This window comes from Leuresthes tenuis, unplaced genomic scaffold (genome assembly GCF_036924035.1).
Source record: "Leuresthes tenuis unplaced genomic scaffold, fLeuTen1.0.hap1 SCAF_6, whole genome shotgun sequence".
NCBI classification, from domain to species: domain Eukaryota; kingdom Metazoa; phylum Chordata; class Actinopteri; order Atheriniformes; family Atherinopsidae; genus Leuresthes; species Leuresthes tenuis.
In genome coordinates, this window is record NW_027325360.1 from 6,153,252 (window position 1) to 6,169,981 (window position 16,730).

Genomic DNA, 16,730 nt, shown 5'->3' on the forward strand with positions numbered 1-16,730 from the left:
AGGTGGGACACAAGTGTTTAAACTAAATTTACTTTGTTTTGACATTTTTCATAGATACAACAAAAGAAATGGGAAGAAATTGCATGTCTTTGTAACTGGCTGCTAAGAACAGTGTCTGAATCTGATTCTTTGCTACTGTGCCAGTTATGTGTAAACACAACACACCGGTTCATCCAGTGTGTTTGGTCTCATTTATGAATCTATGATTCAAAGGTCAGAATCAAGTGGCTTGTAAAACAAAATGAGTATTTCTCTGAAAATGGTTCAGTACAAACTGACTGCAAATGAGCGAAAAAGCAGCCAATGTTTAAAGAAAATACATGAAAGCCCATCAAACTTTATTTCTTTATCACTTTAATTTGGAACAATTCTCAGAATATGTGTAAACTTCTTCATCTGTATAGTTATAATGGTCCATATGAGTGAGACAGTATTAAAGCAACTCATAGTAAAATATACTCTTTTTTTTGTTGTCACCTCTTATTAACCCATTAAGACCTGGGGCGCACTTTCAGCATCAGTATGCATATATATATATAAGGGTTAATATGTACATAATGTTAAATCTCTGCAGCTCTACACTTAGTAATTGTTTGGTTAGATGAATATTTTACAACATTCACATTCACTTTAAATAAATATTTAATACCATTGATGAATTTAAACATAAATGTTACTAACATTACACAAAGCCATTACTGAAATAACTCTGACTAAAGCTTTAAATTGCATAAATTACATCACAAAAAGAAAAAAGATCAACATCTTGACATTGTCTTTGCTTTAAATCTTGTTGCCCAAGTGGCTTAAATAGCAAATCAATGTTTAACTGTCAGGACACAGAAAACATCTCAAAAGAAAATAATTATCTGAACATAGAAAAGCAATATGTGATGGTCGCTCTGCACTTACATTCATATGGACTTCGTCTGTTTTAAAGTTCAGTCTAAATCATAAAACTAGATTATGGTGGTACCACCTGGTTCACTTGGTGCACATTTATAAACATATTAGCTTTTCATTCATAAACACAAAATAAATTAAAACCATGAAGCAGCCTTAATGTTTCTCCATGTTTACACGTCAATGTTTTTTAAGCTCAGAATGTGCAAAGTGATGTTTCCAAATGGACACCATGTAGGTAAGGCCACCTAAAATGATTAAAGGATGACTGATTTGTATATATATTAACTTTAATTCACTGTGAATGCATGTTCCTGTTCACATCAAGTTTCAGGCTGTGCTTACTAATGGCAGCTACACATCACTGCTCACTGCTGTTACAACTGGCTGTTGCCCTCCTCTTGCACATGTTTGCCTTGTTTTCCGTTGGTCTGTGAAGACTGTAAGTGGTCAGGAAGCAGGACCTCAACAGTAAAACTGATTCGTTTGGCCTGGAAGATGCTGTAGGTGTTGTCAAATCTCAGCACATCTGTTTTGGAGTAGAATATTTTTTTAAATGGTTGGATTTCATGCTGCAGTGACTTCAGAACAACAGAAAGGCCACTCACAGACTCCTGGACGCTCACAGGTCAGTGATCCATCCTCAGGCACTAAGTGAGAATTGTAGCGCTGGCTGAGAATGACTTCCTCCATCTCACCTGCCTTCTTCCACTCGCCCTTTTTAGCTTTTAGAAACACCCCAAAACCAATATCTGCACCTTCACTGGCAAACTGCCACCTAGAAGGATGATGGATGAAAAATATAAGCAATATAAGTGTGAGATAGTAAGCCTTTCTCTCAGATAAGGTTTGGATAAAGACAGCACACTCATTTAACTTTTTTGCTTACTTTTGCTAAATTTCTGCTTGCCTTTAGGATCATAATTATTTTGTTTAAGGCCATAGTGAGCCAAGATGACCAAATCCAGACAACAATAAACAGATAAATGGTTTATTTTAAGGTATTTACTATTTTCTGACTTTGTGAAAAAAGAAGCCAAATTGATGTATTGATCTGATTTTCTCACTTTCAATCTGCCTAATCTTGTTTTGAATAGAACTATTCCAGGTTCCATGAAGTATTTTAGCGCTATGTGCACTTCTCCCTCTTTAAACCTCAGGCTAGTCTTGATTTGGCGCTGAGAATGCTTCTCTTTGCTGAAAATAACAATCTAATTTCTAACATTTACACACTTTTCTGATCCCTTTTTCACATTGCTAATTTGTTAAGAGAGCTCATTTCTGCAGCAGTCTGAAGGTTGAATGTTGATTTAATTAAACAAGTCTCAGGTGGTGGGGCTAAATATTTTGACAAGGCACATACCGGAGAACACAGCCTGGGAACAAGATCTCATAGTCCAGCTGCTGAGATGAGCCCCGATTGACTGTCATACATTGCTCATAATCCACTTTAACATGGTCCCGCACATAATAAGAGGGGGGTACTGGTCCAACATGGTTTATCTGCAACACAGACACAGATAATCAAAACACAGTCATCAACCATTTGTATTCAAATTTGTATTCAATTGTCTGAGAAGTTGAAAGGTAGAAGAAAAAAGAAAAGCTTTACTTACTATGCTGTTAATTATCTATGAATGCTTGTAATATTTTGACTTTTGCACAAAACTGGCTTATTATGTTACATGAACAGCAAAATGTTCGCTCTTTTTCCACTTTTCTGTTTATTCACACAAATTTCAAACCAAACAAGTTATGCAAGTTTCCAGTACAGTGAAAAACCAACAGAGAGCAGTGATTTCCTGCTGTGAACTGAGTCCAATGGATGGTCGGAATCTAACGGGACAATCCCAGTCTCCACACTCATGTGCATGAGGACCATTTACTGCTGTCACATTCTCAAATCGTAGAGTGCAGTGGAGCTCTCATGGACTTTTGGCTTGTTATGCGCCCCTTGTATGAGTCTGGACTTTTTCAGATTTCCTTGCAGTACTTTACTACAGTACTGCAGTACTGCCAATCAAGTGTGGTTCGTGAAGGGAAAAATACCTTCATGTGTAAGAGACAATAAAATTATAGCACACTTGATGCACGTCTTTCATTCAAATATCCATAGAGGAACTTTTTATGTCCATGGCTTTCCAGACTTTTGGTCGTTGACTTAAATGTACACTGTAAGAACAATTAAATATCACAAACAGACAGTAAATGATGTGTTCAAAGATTCTATAGAGCAACTATCCAACACATGCTCGGGGTGTGTTTGAATGCATTTATTTTATATTAGTTTCCAGAACGCATGTGCTGGCATGACAATGTCAGTTGTTCTTCTTTTTAAACCGTTTGAAGCCCTCATAAACGTACATATTCAAACACTGCAGCTGTGATGTCAGTCAAATCTGTAAAGGGAAATTATTAAGCTTTAGGGTGGAGATTGAGATTGGACCAAAGTCAGTTATCTGTATGCGTAAATAACGGACAGCAGAAGGCAGAACATCAGAAAATTCATCAGGATATATTATTTGTGGAAAGAATATCAAACAGAAGGTTCTGGGACCAGGTGCATAAAACTCAGTGTTGTTTTGTGACTGAAACCGTCTGTGAGCACAAAATCAGAAGTTGCAAATGCAATATTTTTGCCAGATATATAAAGCAGTGTATAAGTACCAAATTGTTGTATAACCAACAAGAGACCAAAACACCTGTGTACGCATTGTCTTAAGAGTGCATAAGGTTTACACATGTTCACTCTCCCCAATAACTGTGGGGAGGAAATGTCATGTGCATGTTTTTTGTGGATACGTACTGTTTATGTTTCTGGCCCTAAGAGTTTTAGAAGCACACTGGTCTGAATATTCACAGAGTTCTCAGCAGAGTTATTCTGTGTCTCGTGATCAAAATCATCTTTGATCACTAACTGTTATCTGGCAACTTCCATAAACAAAAAGAAGAGAGAAAAAAGGCAGAATCTATAAATAAAACACAATGAATCATTAAGCAAAACATCAGGCAGTTCTCAATGAAGGTTATTTAACTTTTTCTAAGTTCTGCAGAACTAAACAACCTGAAGAAGGAAAACAGTAAGAAAGACCTCACAAGATAAATAAGGCTTAAAATTTTCAGTTTTCAATAAGTTTTAAGATTAAGCAACTTCAGATATTTGGAATGTCCTCCTGTCATAGTAAATCCATCAGATACGGGGAATGGTAAGGGGCCACTGGCCACCTGACTTTGCGCCTGTCCCACATTCTTTTTAGTGGTGGATCACAGCATCTGGCTTCAACCATTCCCATCTACTCACACACTGGGATGCGGGCAAACACGGTGACACAGAATAAGGCTCCATCACAAAGCCACAAGCCTACATACCAACACTGAACATTTGAGGGTTTGTCAGCTTTAGCTACGTCATTAGAGAACTCGCTCTACAACTTCAAGATTAGTGCTTTAATCAAAAGTCCCAGCTTTTCCAGGTAACAAGCTAGTCATTCTCAAGTAAATTATCTCATTTAATTTTCTGTTCCTCCACTAAAATTAATCTGACATTGTGACTCTGGACAGCTCGTCGTTAGTGGCAACAGTAAGGCTTCCATTTCAGTTTTGGAATTTCACCTGAATTAGCTCGTTTTAGTTTTACAGTCTCATAATATTTTATTTTGGTAAGTCTTATACAAACAAAGAAAAAATACAGTGTAATATGTAATACACTGTATATTAAAAAGTGCAACTATCTTAAAACAGACTTTTTTTACTAAATGCATGCCTTGTTCTGTATGCTACAACCAAACCGCACCTAACTGCCTGCATACCATTGGTCTTTTTTCAGATAAGAAATAAACCAAAATAAAACAGTACAATGTCAAGGACACACAGCAAACTGACTAGAAGACAAGTTCAATAGTTGGAAAGAAAAAAAATCAAAAAACACATTTTGCAGTCAAAAATGAATTTTTCTCCTTCTGTTCCTCATCTCTCCTGGGCCCAATTTTTTATCTATAGAAACAGTGACAAACAAGGATCAGTTTTTTCATCATTTGCTGGTGTTGGACTACTAAAGAAGCTCCTATTTGCTTGGTAGTGCACTGACTAAAAAGAATCTCAGGTGTGACGGGATGTGTTACTTTAATGACTCACGCTACAGTATAGCAAGGCAGGACAGCAGAGGGATGAAGTGGGATCCATCACTACCTGATATGGGCTGCCCCCACCGCCAACTTACCCCCAACTGTTCACAGTCACACATGCATGACTCATATGGGCTGATTTATGAAGTGTTTCTTGATTATTTTTCACCATTATGCAAATTCCTGTCAGTTGTCTTCCATGCAATTCATGCAACACACTTTCCTCTCAATGCCGCTGAGCGACCTAAACACCAAAGTGTTTCCTGTATGATAACAGTAAAGACAGGGTCAACTGTTCACTTTCTGTGCAGCTGTATCGACTCATCCTGCTACAGTCAGACAGTCAAGAATGGTGCTTGCATTGACCTTGACAGACTGGTTCATTCATGTGAAATGAGATCCTTTACGCAGACGCAACATCAGCAGAACATTGATCCAGTGTTTTAAAAACTCCTGTATTTGAGTTTGTAGTCTGGGTGATATACAACTCCTATGTATTACTTGCTTGAACGGGATGGGAAAAACTGGTGTTTAAAGAGCTGACATGAGCTTAAATTAAATATATTTTGCCAGTCAAATGTAAATCCGCAACATTTCCATTGCATACAAGGGTTGTTAGCCAGGCATTCAGCAAAGCTGCAAGCTACTAAAAGCTACAGGATGCAAAATCACTAAAAGAAAACAAGGCAGGAGTCAAAAGTGTCAGAAACTTGATTACCCAGAAGCAGCCATTCTGTTAACTATTTCAGCACTGACTTAGCTGCAGGTCTAATTCTGTTGTCTACAGGAGGGCTGATCTGCTGTAGTTGGAATAAACTCATATCCAATCCAATATTTTTTTTAAATATGAAGGGTTAGGCCATACAGAGTGCCTTCCATAATGTTTGGGACAAAGTCAAATTTTTCTTTGAGATCCACCTCTGCTTTGCTTTGGATTTGGATTTTTTGTCCCCTCATTTCAGGAGCCCTGAATGACCAGTTCAGCCCTGAAATGTCATAATTTCTACATGGTAGCACTGAAACGTGTGAACATGACTTTAAATTAAAGTCTTTGGTTTTGAATTTTACACCGAGCAGCTGAGGGGTAACTCAAAGAAATATATGACTTTATGGAGGGCACTGTGTGATGTATACTACTTAGAAATACTCAGTTTTGTGCGATGAATATGAATCTAATCATTTTGAATATATTTGCCATGTCAGAGTTTAGGTTTATCTGCTAAAATTGTTCTTTTATTGACATTTATTCATCAACATAAAGATGAACTTGATGTAAAAATGGGGCTTTCATGGCTGAGCAATATCGTGCAAGAAATTATGGATGGGGTCCACCTTATCGCTCTCTTTGACAATGAACCAGTCATTGCACTACATCTATAGCAACGTAAATTAAACATACCAAATTCTTGAAATAGCAAGAAAACAAGTACAGCAATCTTTGGTTTTTGCTTTTGTCAACTCTATCTGTTTGAAAAAGCTTGTTTGTACAATGTTGGTATTCTTTGTTGTCAGGAAACATGTCTCTTAGTCTAAAATCAACACATCAGTGTCTTACATGGTCGACTGAGTGCCATAAAGTTTCAGGTTGTAACTCTCAGTATACAGTCTGTGGGTCTTTGCGAGGACACAGATAATTATAAAAAACGACCGTATTTTGATGGAATAGAACTCAACTTGATTTAAAAACTTTGTTAGAAATGTTGATAAATGATACAGATAATCAGGATAGACAGATGTTGATCCCAAATGTCTAAAAAGCAGACTATGATATCAGAATCTTGCATTAAATGTCAAAGATATGCAAATATAACTGGCTGCCACGCACGGTTCAACCGTCCAACTCTGTCCACATGTAGTTTGACAGGTTAGGGTTCAGGTTAGAGGGCGTGGCTTCTACAGTAACATCATAAACAACTTGGATCTGGGCGGAGTACAAGGTTCAACTCCACATTCCCACAGGTCGCAGAGAGAGGCTACTCAAAATATGCGACTACAAGTTCTGCCGTTGGTGGCAGGAAGCGATATTTATGCCAGAGCATTAACAGCTCTCCTGCCGACAATGTTACACCTGAAAATTAAACAAGAACTAAATAAAGTTTGAGAGCTAGAAAATCGCCGTTGTTGGCAGCACACATAAGGTTGTGTCCAGTGTTCCATGCTTGAGCCAATGCTGTCAGCCAAGAGGACACGCTGCATTTAAAGCATAAGCCAAAAGTGTTGACTGTATGTCTGTGATGGATACTTGTCTCCTCCAACTTATCAGCCATCCCTTTCGCACACGAAAAAAACCCTGAACCCAGGGGTGTGTTGACTCACCCTGGACCGACAGCGAGGATCTCCATCAGGATCTGTGAGTTTACCTCCGTACATTGCCGGCAGCTCCTCTGCGTCGATGTACTTCAGTAAAACCTCCTGCCAGTTTGCTGTGAAAGCAGACCGACAGCAACACTCCGGTTCATTGAATCTGAAATGTTTTTTTGCGTGACAGGTTTTACTAAACAGGATGGAGAGATGTGTAGAAGTCTCACCACCAAGGATGCATATCTTTTGTCGTGTGTTCTCACTCAGAAAGTGTTTGACTAGGTTATAGGCCACAGGGAAGAGTTTGGGGGCTGCAGGAGAAAAGGTTTTAAAATGTAAGGAGAAATCAATATTGTTAATTAAATTTCTTTTTCATAACTAAAAAGGATCAACTAATTACGCTCCTCATTTAATCTATCATTAATTTACTTTGGTGGGTATAATTTACCTTTAATGACAAACAGCCTCTTCAGACCTTCTGGATAGTTGTCTTCAAACATCTGAAGGATCTGGTGAGACAGAGAAATGAATATGCCAACAACCTTTTAGTTTGCTTACTTTAGCAAGGTCTTTACTGAATGTGTGTAACTCCATACCTCTCCATATGTTTCGATGGCAGGCTTCCATAAGTGTTTCAGTCCCAAACCTTCAACATCGTAGATCATAGTGATGGACTCAATGTTCCTGCCAAGCTGAATGATAAATGTCACAGAGAAAAAGCAAAAACTTAATGTATAAAATAACCTATACAATATAAAATGGAGGTGGATGTAGGTCACTGCTGTTAAGCACGGCTGATGGTAAATTTTTGGCTCCTGCTGACCACAGTACACCAACACTGATAAAGTATAATGAAATTAATCTATGGTAAGCTTCGTGACCAACAAAAAAACACATTAAATTTATTATGTCGAGTTTTAATCCTGAAATTAAGACCTAATCAGGAAAATAAGCTTGGACAATGACATTCCCATGGCCTCTCCTGACGACACCAAAAACATTCAAATCAATAACTTTATATATACTGTCCTTTACTATGTTTTGCCTGTTTCTTTTGTGGTGGTTTTTGGGTGCAGTCTTTGGTCAGTCAGTCGGTCACAGAGTGAGTGAGTATAAGAACTGTAATAAGACAGAAACCGATTCAAATCACAGTCTCTGGTCCACATACTGGTTACAGATCTCTGCAAAACACTCATTAATGTTTCATCTGCAGAACAGATGCACTCACATTAAATGTACCACGCAGTCACTTATTTCAGAGGTTTGAGCAAAAAAGACATGCTTTCTCAATCTCTGTAAACAGCACCACAACACAACACACTTTAGTATCAACAGTGAACCGGCAGCAGTCTCCTCTCTTACCCTCTCTGATTGGAGGTTACATTCCTTCTGCAGAACCTCACAGTCTTTGATCTTGGACTTGATAAAGTCTTGCTTGGATGCAGACAGGAAGAGGCCTTTGGGATCCATAGGTCCAATGACATCATACCAGATGGGGCTGCCCTCACGGTCGTGACCACACATCCCACCAGACAGATATTTCTCTATCACCTGTAAAATGTAAAAAAAAAAGTCATTTTTAGACATCAAACAACTTGCTTCACCAGCTCAGCTCTTGAAAATGAGTAAATCATTTCTCACATCTTACCTCTGGTGGACGCCAGTCAGTGATTATTGTGTCTACTTTAATTTGTTTTCTGAACTCAAGATGCTGGAAAAGAAGATGGGTTCATATTGAGTTCAAGGGTAGAATCAGTATGTATTCTTTTAATTCTACTACCGTAGACTAGTTGTACGGGGACGTGTCCACACACGCCCAACGAACTGATTTAACTGGCTTAAAGGGTTTCAGACAGAAGATGAAGGCAAACATGACCAGTCAGCAGGTAGAGGATAATTTATTTACTGGGAAGTGCACACTACACACATGCTTACCAGCAGATAATTACAACCACAAACATATGGGACTTTCATGCAAAAAATTATTACTTCAAGTTGTTGCTGTTTAAGGTGATTTTGCAAGCTGCTGAATGTACTTAATTAACACAAAAAGATTCTGCGTTTTTCCCTGCAAATAAATAATAATGTGGAGTAATATGTCATACATTATTGGTCATTGTAGGTTTTAAAATTCAAAGACTTGGTAAGAACCAGATGATTTTTCTTTAATTAAAGTCCTCATACATAAAACTGAAAGTACAAAAATACAACTGAAAGAGGTGATGTACTTTCTTTTTACCATGACTGAGGTTTTCTGCCCTCTAGTGGGAAATAATCAACTAGATTAATCAAGGCCGCTGTCTCTTACTCTGTCATAAGTACTTATTTAATCCTTTTACCCTGTGTCTTATCTCCTCAAGCTGCTGTTATGACTCATTTTGCCCACAGTGACCCTTTAGCACACCGTTTCTCTCTCCTCTGAAGCCACTCCTCCCCTCATGTATTGCACAGCCTGTGTTGTAGCTAAGTGCACCCTGAATACTAATCAAAGAAGCAACGCCAACGTGTTTGTACTTTGGATCTTTAAACGATGTGTACTATACTCCAACAAATGCAGGTGCTGTAAAGATGTCTTGTTCTTCTGAAGTGATAATTAATGTCCGTTACCTTTCGCAGCATGGCCTCAGACTTCTGGACATTGAAGTTTCTGGCTAAATAAAGTTGAGGAAAAGTCAAAAGGAGAAAGACAAGACTGATACAAGCACTCGTTGTCAGAGTTAAAATGCTTTTCCAACAACACACTACATTTTTCATTATAGCATAATTCTGCATATAAACCATAATTATTATTATTATATATCATTCTGTAGGGAAAAAATGAAAAAAGGCAAATTGAAAAGAAATTGAAATATGAACAATTTAATGAAAATATATGAAAAAACAATTGTTTGCAAGTTTTTCAGGACTTTGTACGAATACATAAAAAAAACCCAGCTCATAATATTAATAAATCACAGGATAGTGCATCTTTAAACTCTTTGAAAGGATAAAATAAGGTCAGCTGGCAATGTTATTACACTTTGGAAATCTACCTGATCTTAAAGCCAAATATGCTGAACAGAAGGAATTCCTAAAAACATTTTAAATGATTTCAAGAAATAAGAGCTAGATTTGAGCTCAGCTCATCATTAGATGTAATGATCCCACCAGATCCAGTCTCAGTGTTTTGTCTGTTGGGGCAGCATTCCAACAAGGACACCTTCTGCCAAGTAACATAAACATGTTCAGTCCCTTTCACATAGTGATCATGTTAGAATGTCGATAGGGACACCGCCTTCTTATGCCACCTTTCCCTCCTTTAGTCTTTCTTACTACGCCACTCCTGTTTGTACTTTCAGTTACAGTAGCTGGCATCTGTCACTGTTCATTATGACTTGCCACTCAGGTGTGATTTGCACTGATCTGCCACCTGAACCACAGCCGCGCCATGAAGAAGACTGAATAAAACTTCACAAAATAGGTGTAACTTAGAACAACCCGTCAGTTATCAAATGAAGTCAATGAATACACACTCAGTTATATATAAGATCTAAACACGGTTTGTTAAAACCATTGTGTCACAATGAGTGATGCTGAACAGAGTGGACAGTTCATTGTCTAATAAGGCGATTAGAGGGAGTATTAGTCTGGTGGAAAGCACTACAGTGCTGTGGCTGTGACATGAGACTTACAACTTCCTGCAGCAGTGGATTATGCTGCCATAATAATGTTCCAGGATGGAACATTAGCTGGAACCTCAATGACACAGAGGGACTTAAACATACGAAAATGTGAGGCTGACTCTAGCAGATAACCAGGCCGTGTGCTAGTTTGTGTTGATGTTAGGCGTCCAATCACATAACCTTACTTGTTACTCGTAATAATTTTTAGAACTATTCAGATTTATGTCATCTTGGCTGAGATGTGTCGGATTTCAAGTGTTTCCAGCATTCTGTTTTCCTCACTTCATGACAAACTGAAACATAACTGAAAGATAACTGCCAGTCCTATATGAGATGGGCTTTGGTCCTCAGTAAACAGTAAGATGATAGTAGCTAGCAAAAGACCTTCTGCCATGTCATAACATTGATATTTTTTAAAGTTAACCTTTGATTAAAGTTTATAATGTTTATGATGTTTGGCAGAAGGACATGCAGCTCATTATCTGATGACTCCCAAAATTGCTGCGAAGATCTTTCACAACATTCTAGTAGAGAAAATCCAGAGACATGGCAGTGACTTTTCACTTTGTGAAAATGTCATGGTCCACTGGATACTGAATACTGGAATTTTGTTTGTGTGACTAATCTTGCTAAAAGGCTATATGTCTACAGCTCTGAGAAGAAAAGTCAGATAAAAGGTCAAAATCACCGCATTTTCTGCTTTCTAAACATGAAAATCAGGAGTCACACAAGTGATCAAAAGTGACTAAAAACAAGTGTCCTGTGACAGAAAGTACACTACAGAAGAGGAAACTATTACTTTTACTGAACTGCTCCAGTTCAGCTGACATAGCAGTACGAAGGTGATCACACATTGAAGTGTGTAATTTCCCCAGTTTTTTATCTCTGAAGGTGGAGCTGTCCAAAGATAAAGGTGTTCTGAGATGGACAGAGGGGTGCTAAGGCAGAGCAACACGAGGGAGATCCCAAGCCTCTTTTTTTAAACATCTTTTAAAGGACCAGAAGAGAAAGAAACTCCAGTTGAGACTAAATTTCTCTGACAAAGGGAAAAAAACACTCTTCTACCAATTATCTCTACAACTATTATTTAGCATGGTGATCACGCCTGTCATTGCAGGTCACATGAGAAACTTTTTTTGCCACTTAAAATAAGGGCTCTAGTGTCTGAATGAAGATATTTTACACTTTTCATACGGGTGTGTTCAGTCAGCCAGCTCCGCCTGACTTTGCTTTGTGGTGTGACCACCACAGGAATTTAATCTGGGGTTTAAAGAACATAAAATCTACCACATGATCTAATTCAGATTGTCATAAAGTTGCAAATCATCTCAAGATGTTTGCTATAAATCAAGAAACTAAACTATTCAAGAAGCTGTATCTTTAAATTCATGCAGGAGCGGCGTGACTCGACTTATTGAAAGCATACATTGCCCTTACAAAGCTTCATTGTCCATCTTTGGAGCTGTGACGCTGAAAGCAGGCCTTTCACAACTGCCATGGTCATTTAGTAAAGCCTAATTAAACAGAACAATGCACCCTCAATGCCACTCTGAGTTCTTGATATGAAACTACTTTTCTTTATCATGAAAATCCAAGAAACTTGAACCCAGGAGTTGAACAGAAACACAGCAGCAGATGGGCTGTTGCCATTGTAGTGCACCTTTAATATGATTAGCTCTGGATTAGCTTGATACGCAGAGTGCTGGACCTCTGCTGCTGAAATAATCAGAGCAAGTTTTAGCTTTGCATTTCTTCTAAAGTTTGTTCGTAAAATCTCAAACGACTTAATGAAAATCAGACTCTTGGAATCAGTTGACTTTACTCTGAAAAGTGTTTTTTTAAAGGCTGGGCTAGTTCTCCGAGTAGGTTTGGTTTATTTTGTGGTTTGACCATCAAATTCAGGCATAAAATCTGTATGAGTCTCTTTCTCAACTTCTGTAAACACTCTTTACACGTGTTGCATCACATCCTTTCATGTAATAAACGACTGCAGCTTCTGCTTACTGCTAAAGTGTGACAACACCAACAGCTTTGTTTTATGAGTGCACAGGGTTAACGCTATCAAGAGAAAGAACAAATTTACCCTAAAGCAGAGGGATTAGAGGAGACATTTTCTTTGAGTGCAAGTTTTGGTCAGGGAGATGCAGAGTGCCATACTGTTTTCAACTAACCTCTGAGCCAACGTAACAGGAAATGGTCATGCTGTGCTGGAAGTTGGGGAAGAATATCCTGAATCCTTGCTCGAAACTATGGCCAAATAAAGGACAGAAAGAAGAAACCGTATGACTTTCAGGGACATGTCAAACCAAAACTTCCCAGTTAAGAGCATGGAAGTGAAAAACACAGTTATTTTCTCCATTTAAAAGTCGTTTCTGTTTTCATTTTGGTGCTTTAAATTTCAGATGACAAAATTCCAGTTTCACCTACATATGTTTAATGTCACTTTTCTGTTGCCTGTAAATATGTTTAGCACAGGTACAAAAATGGGTCCAAGCAGCCCTTGTGGCACATTTATGTGTTTAACAACACATGTATGTGGACACAAAAGCAACATACAAAATATTTCCAGTTATTTACTTTATTAAATCATCAGGCATTTTCCTGTTGAGGTTGCCGTGTTAAACTTGCTTATTTTGTCTAACAATGGTAGAAGGAAAAAAACACACTGCATACTAAGAATGGAGTGGGTGAAAAGGATGGGGGGGTTGTTGGCCACCACTGTCACATAGGATTGCCTCTAAGGGAGTGAGTTTTGTGAGGTGTTTTAAAACAGTTTTTAATGGTTACTGTATTGGTGCTTTCTAGCTAAAGCTGAATGAAACAACAGTGAATTAAGTGTGAATAACAATTATCTGTAATTTGATTTGAAAAGCACTTTATTTGTGGATTTATTCATTTTACCTGTCATAATTATTCATTCCGTTCTATCAGATTTAAAGCACTGAATTTATGTCTTTGTTGCTTTATTTTCACCATGTTTTGTAAAACCCTTTGTAACTGTGTTTTGGAAAGTGCTTTAGGGAATGTAAATGAACCACACTCATATTGCACTTCTCTGTTCTTCTTGGGCTTCTGAACTGTCTACAATACAAGTCACAGTCAACCATTCACATAGTGTTGTATTTCTCTATCGTGCACACACTGATGTGCACAATGGGTGGAAGATATTGTGTTCTTGCACATGGACACTTCAACATGTGAACAAAAGGAGCTGGGAATTAACCCCCCAATGTTCAAAATTGGTGGACAACGTGTTAACAATAGTCTATGTGCTGCATTAATAGCTCCACTCTTTTCCACAACTTTCCATTTCTGGATGGAAGTGAGATTTCTGGCAGGAAAGTATCACACTCAGCCAACTCCTAATATCATCCTAAAATGTTGCATGGAGCTGAAGTTGGAGGACTGCACTGACTGGACTGGGTGAAATTCTCCTACATCACGTTGCATTTGGACTTGACTTAAGACTCATAATATCTGTCATGTTGAAACAGGAAAGAGCCTGTCCCAGATTGCTGTAGCAAAGTTATCTGCACTGTTGTTTAAAGCACATGTCACAGCATGCTACATCCTTATGACTACCTTTAAGCTCTTAAGTTCTGCTTGTTTGTAGAGTTTCCACCTGGCACCATCTCCAAGCTGACTCAGTAACAGATCCTTCTGATGCTAAAAGATGTGTTCAGTATAGATAAGAAGCAATCATTTACTTTTACAATCAAGCCAGATAGAAATGAAACACTCTTCATCCTAACAAGCATAAATTAGAGCATCAAGAGCTGAACAGCTAATAACAGCTGCTGAAAAAGAACTAAAGCTTCTATTTGAATCATAGCAGTACTGTACCCTGCAGCCTCTTAACTGGATGTGAATCCCTATGCAAGCGTGAGGTGAACACGAACAAAAGTATTCTTTGTCTGATTTGAATTAAGGATTATAAGTTGTACTAATTACTTTATGTTGAACAAATCCTTTGAAATAGTTTAGTGAATGAACCCCTTTAAAGAATGTTTATGAAGGAGTAAGAATACTAGCGTCAGTTTACAAAGAAAACGGCCATTCAAAATTCAAGTGTCTGAAACATAGTTTTAGTATTGAATAATTAAATTTTATCTGAAGAAAACTGTTCTCAGCTTTTAAAGATATTCAAATATATTATCTTTATTTGTAAAAAAAAAAAAAAAAAGATCTAGAGATTTAAATTGCGGTCATATGAGTCACCTATCAAGTGAAAATTAAATAAAGTGGTAAATGCGCTTGCTGGTGCATATTTGTGAGAGAGACCAGAGGTTTTATTTAAAATATGGAAGTTGCCTCCTGGTCTGAAAAATGAAGCCGCTGCAGAGGCGCCCGAAACCTGCAATCTTTTTAATAGCCAGCAGGGGGTGAGACCTGTGGTTGGACGATTAAGCCTGTAAGAAAATTAGCTTAATAATTTTTTTTTTTTTATTATTATCTTAGACTCAATCACGAGTTACTTGTCTTCATTATAACAGCGTTTTGTTATCGGGTAAATTTTGAGTAAACTACTATAGAAATGTTATTATTTTAGGCCTACAATATGATGGGCTCTCTGATACAAGTTTTCTTATACATTTGACACACAACAGCTTAAAGGTCCACTTTCATGAGTTTGAGGTGGCAACAGCAAAAATGCTGAATTGGAAGACTTTGATGTCATGGTGGGTAGTTCATGTCTTTTACTTTCTATAGAAGACCTTGGAGTTTTCATAATCTGTAGGTAATTACTTCATTAATGGTCAGAAACATGATCAAATTTTACTCATAAGTTCAAAGTCCTAAAAAAAAAGGAAGTTCAGAATTGCAACATTTAATCAGTTGGTTGCTTGACTAAACCTGTAGCAACTTTGATCTTTTGTCCATTTATCAGTCTTGAATACCAAATATTTGCTGCTTCTGAATGATATGAAGTCAAGATTTTTTGCTTTGTCATCATAGTCAAATCTGACTGAAATTGGACATTTTAGGGTTTGGGGCTGTGACTGAGACAGATCTCTTGCGAGCTGTGTGATGTTCTAAAACTGTGTGACATTTATTGAGATTTTAAGAAAATGATGTAGGCACATACTATGAGGAACGATCATTTCATCGCATGTGTTGCGAGCAAAAACAAGAACCTCTACAGTTTGTGTCACAGCTCACGTGACAAAGACAAATAAATTTAAAAACAGTTATTGTGGATATCTAAGTATATACCAGTTATTATCTAATTATTTGTATTAATATTAGAAAACTTACCTGTTCTAATGCTTCAGCCTGTTTAGGGCTTAGGTCTCCCACTCTTCCGCTCATGTCTGCAACCTAAAGCCGCGAGATAACGACAGCAGCGCTTCTTCAAAGTCAATTTAATGGACAGACAGATTAAGGAAGAACGCCGCCTACGTTAACCGTGACAGGGGGGTTCTATCTTCGTCACCGCCCCGTGATGCTCATTCACAGCTTGAGTATCTTGAAATCCTCGCTGTCTGCTGCCTGCAGGTGGAAAATATGAGAATAATAAAAAGGTAAACACGACTGTCACAGCGGCCGCAAGAGCTCTAATTCAACCAACCGACTGACTCGGCCAAAGATATGAGAAATAAGAAGAGGGTTACTCTGTGTACGGAAGATGTCCCACTGAAAAACAAGACACGCCCGTGATAGAATAGCTGTTGAAAAGCTTCCATGAACGGGCTCACCGTGGTTAGTATGGGTTGCTGTCTCAAAAGGTATCCATTACACA

The 16,730-nt window shown here is 38.0% G+C and overlaps 1 protein-coding gene across 1 annotated transcript; it reads right to left on the bottom strand.

Annotated features, from left to right (window-relative positions):
* Positions 1–317: 317 nt before the first annotated feature.
* On the bottom strand, positions 318–16,656 carry LOC140309457 (SEC14-like protein 2). Its single transcript, XM_072387315.1, has 12 exons — positions 16,247–16,656; positions 13,162–13,237; positions 9,936–9,979; positions 8,977–9,039; positions 8,691–8,879; positions 7,925–8,020; positions 7,777–7,837; positions 7,556–7,639; positions 7,344–7,450; positions 2,267–2,406; positions 1,512–1,681; positions 318–1,432 (listed from the first exon to the last, which is right to left on the bottom strand). Exons 1-12 carry the CDS (start codon positions 16,298–16,300, stop codon positions 1,281–1,283), a joined length of 1,236 nt encoding a protein of 411 aa, XP_072243416.1. The 5' UTR covers positions 16,301–16,656; the 3' UTR covers positions 318–1,280.
* Positions 16,657–16,730: the final 74 nt, after the last annotated feature.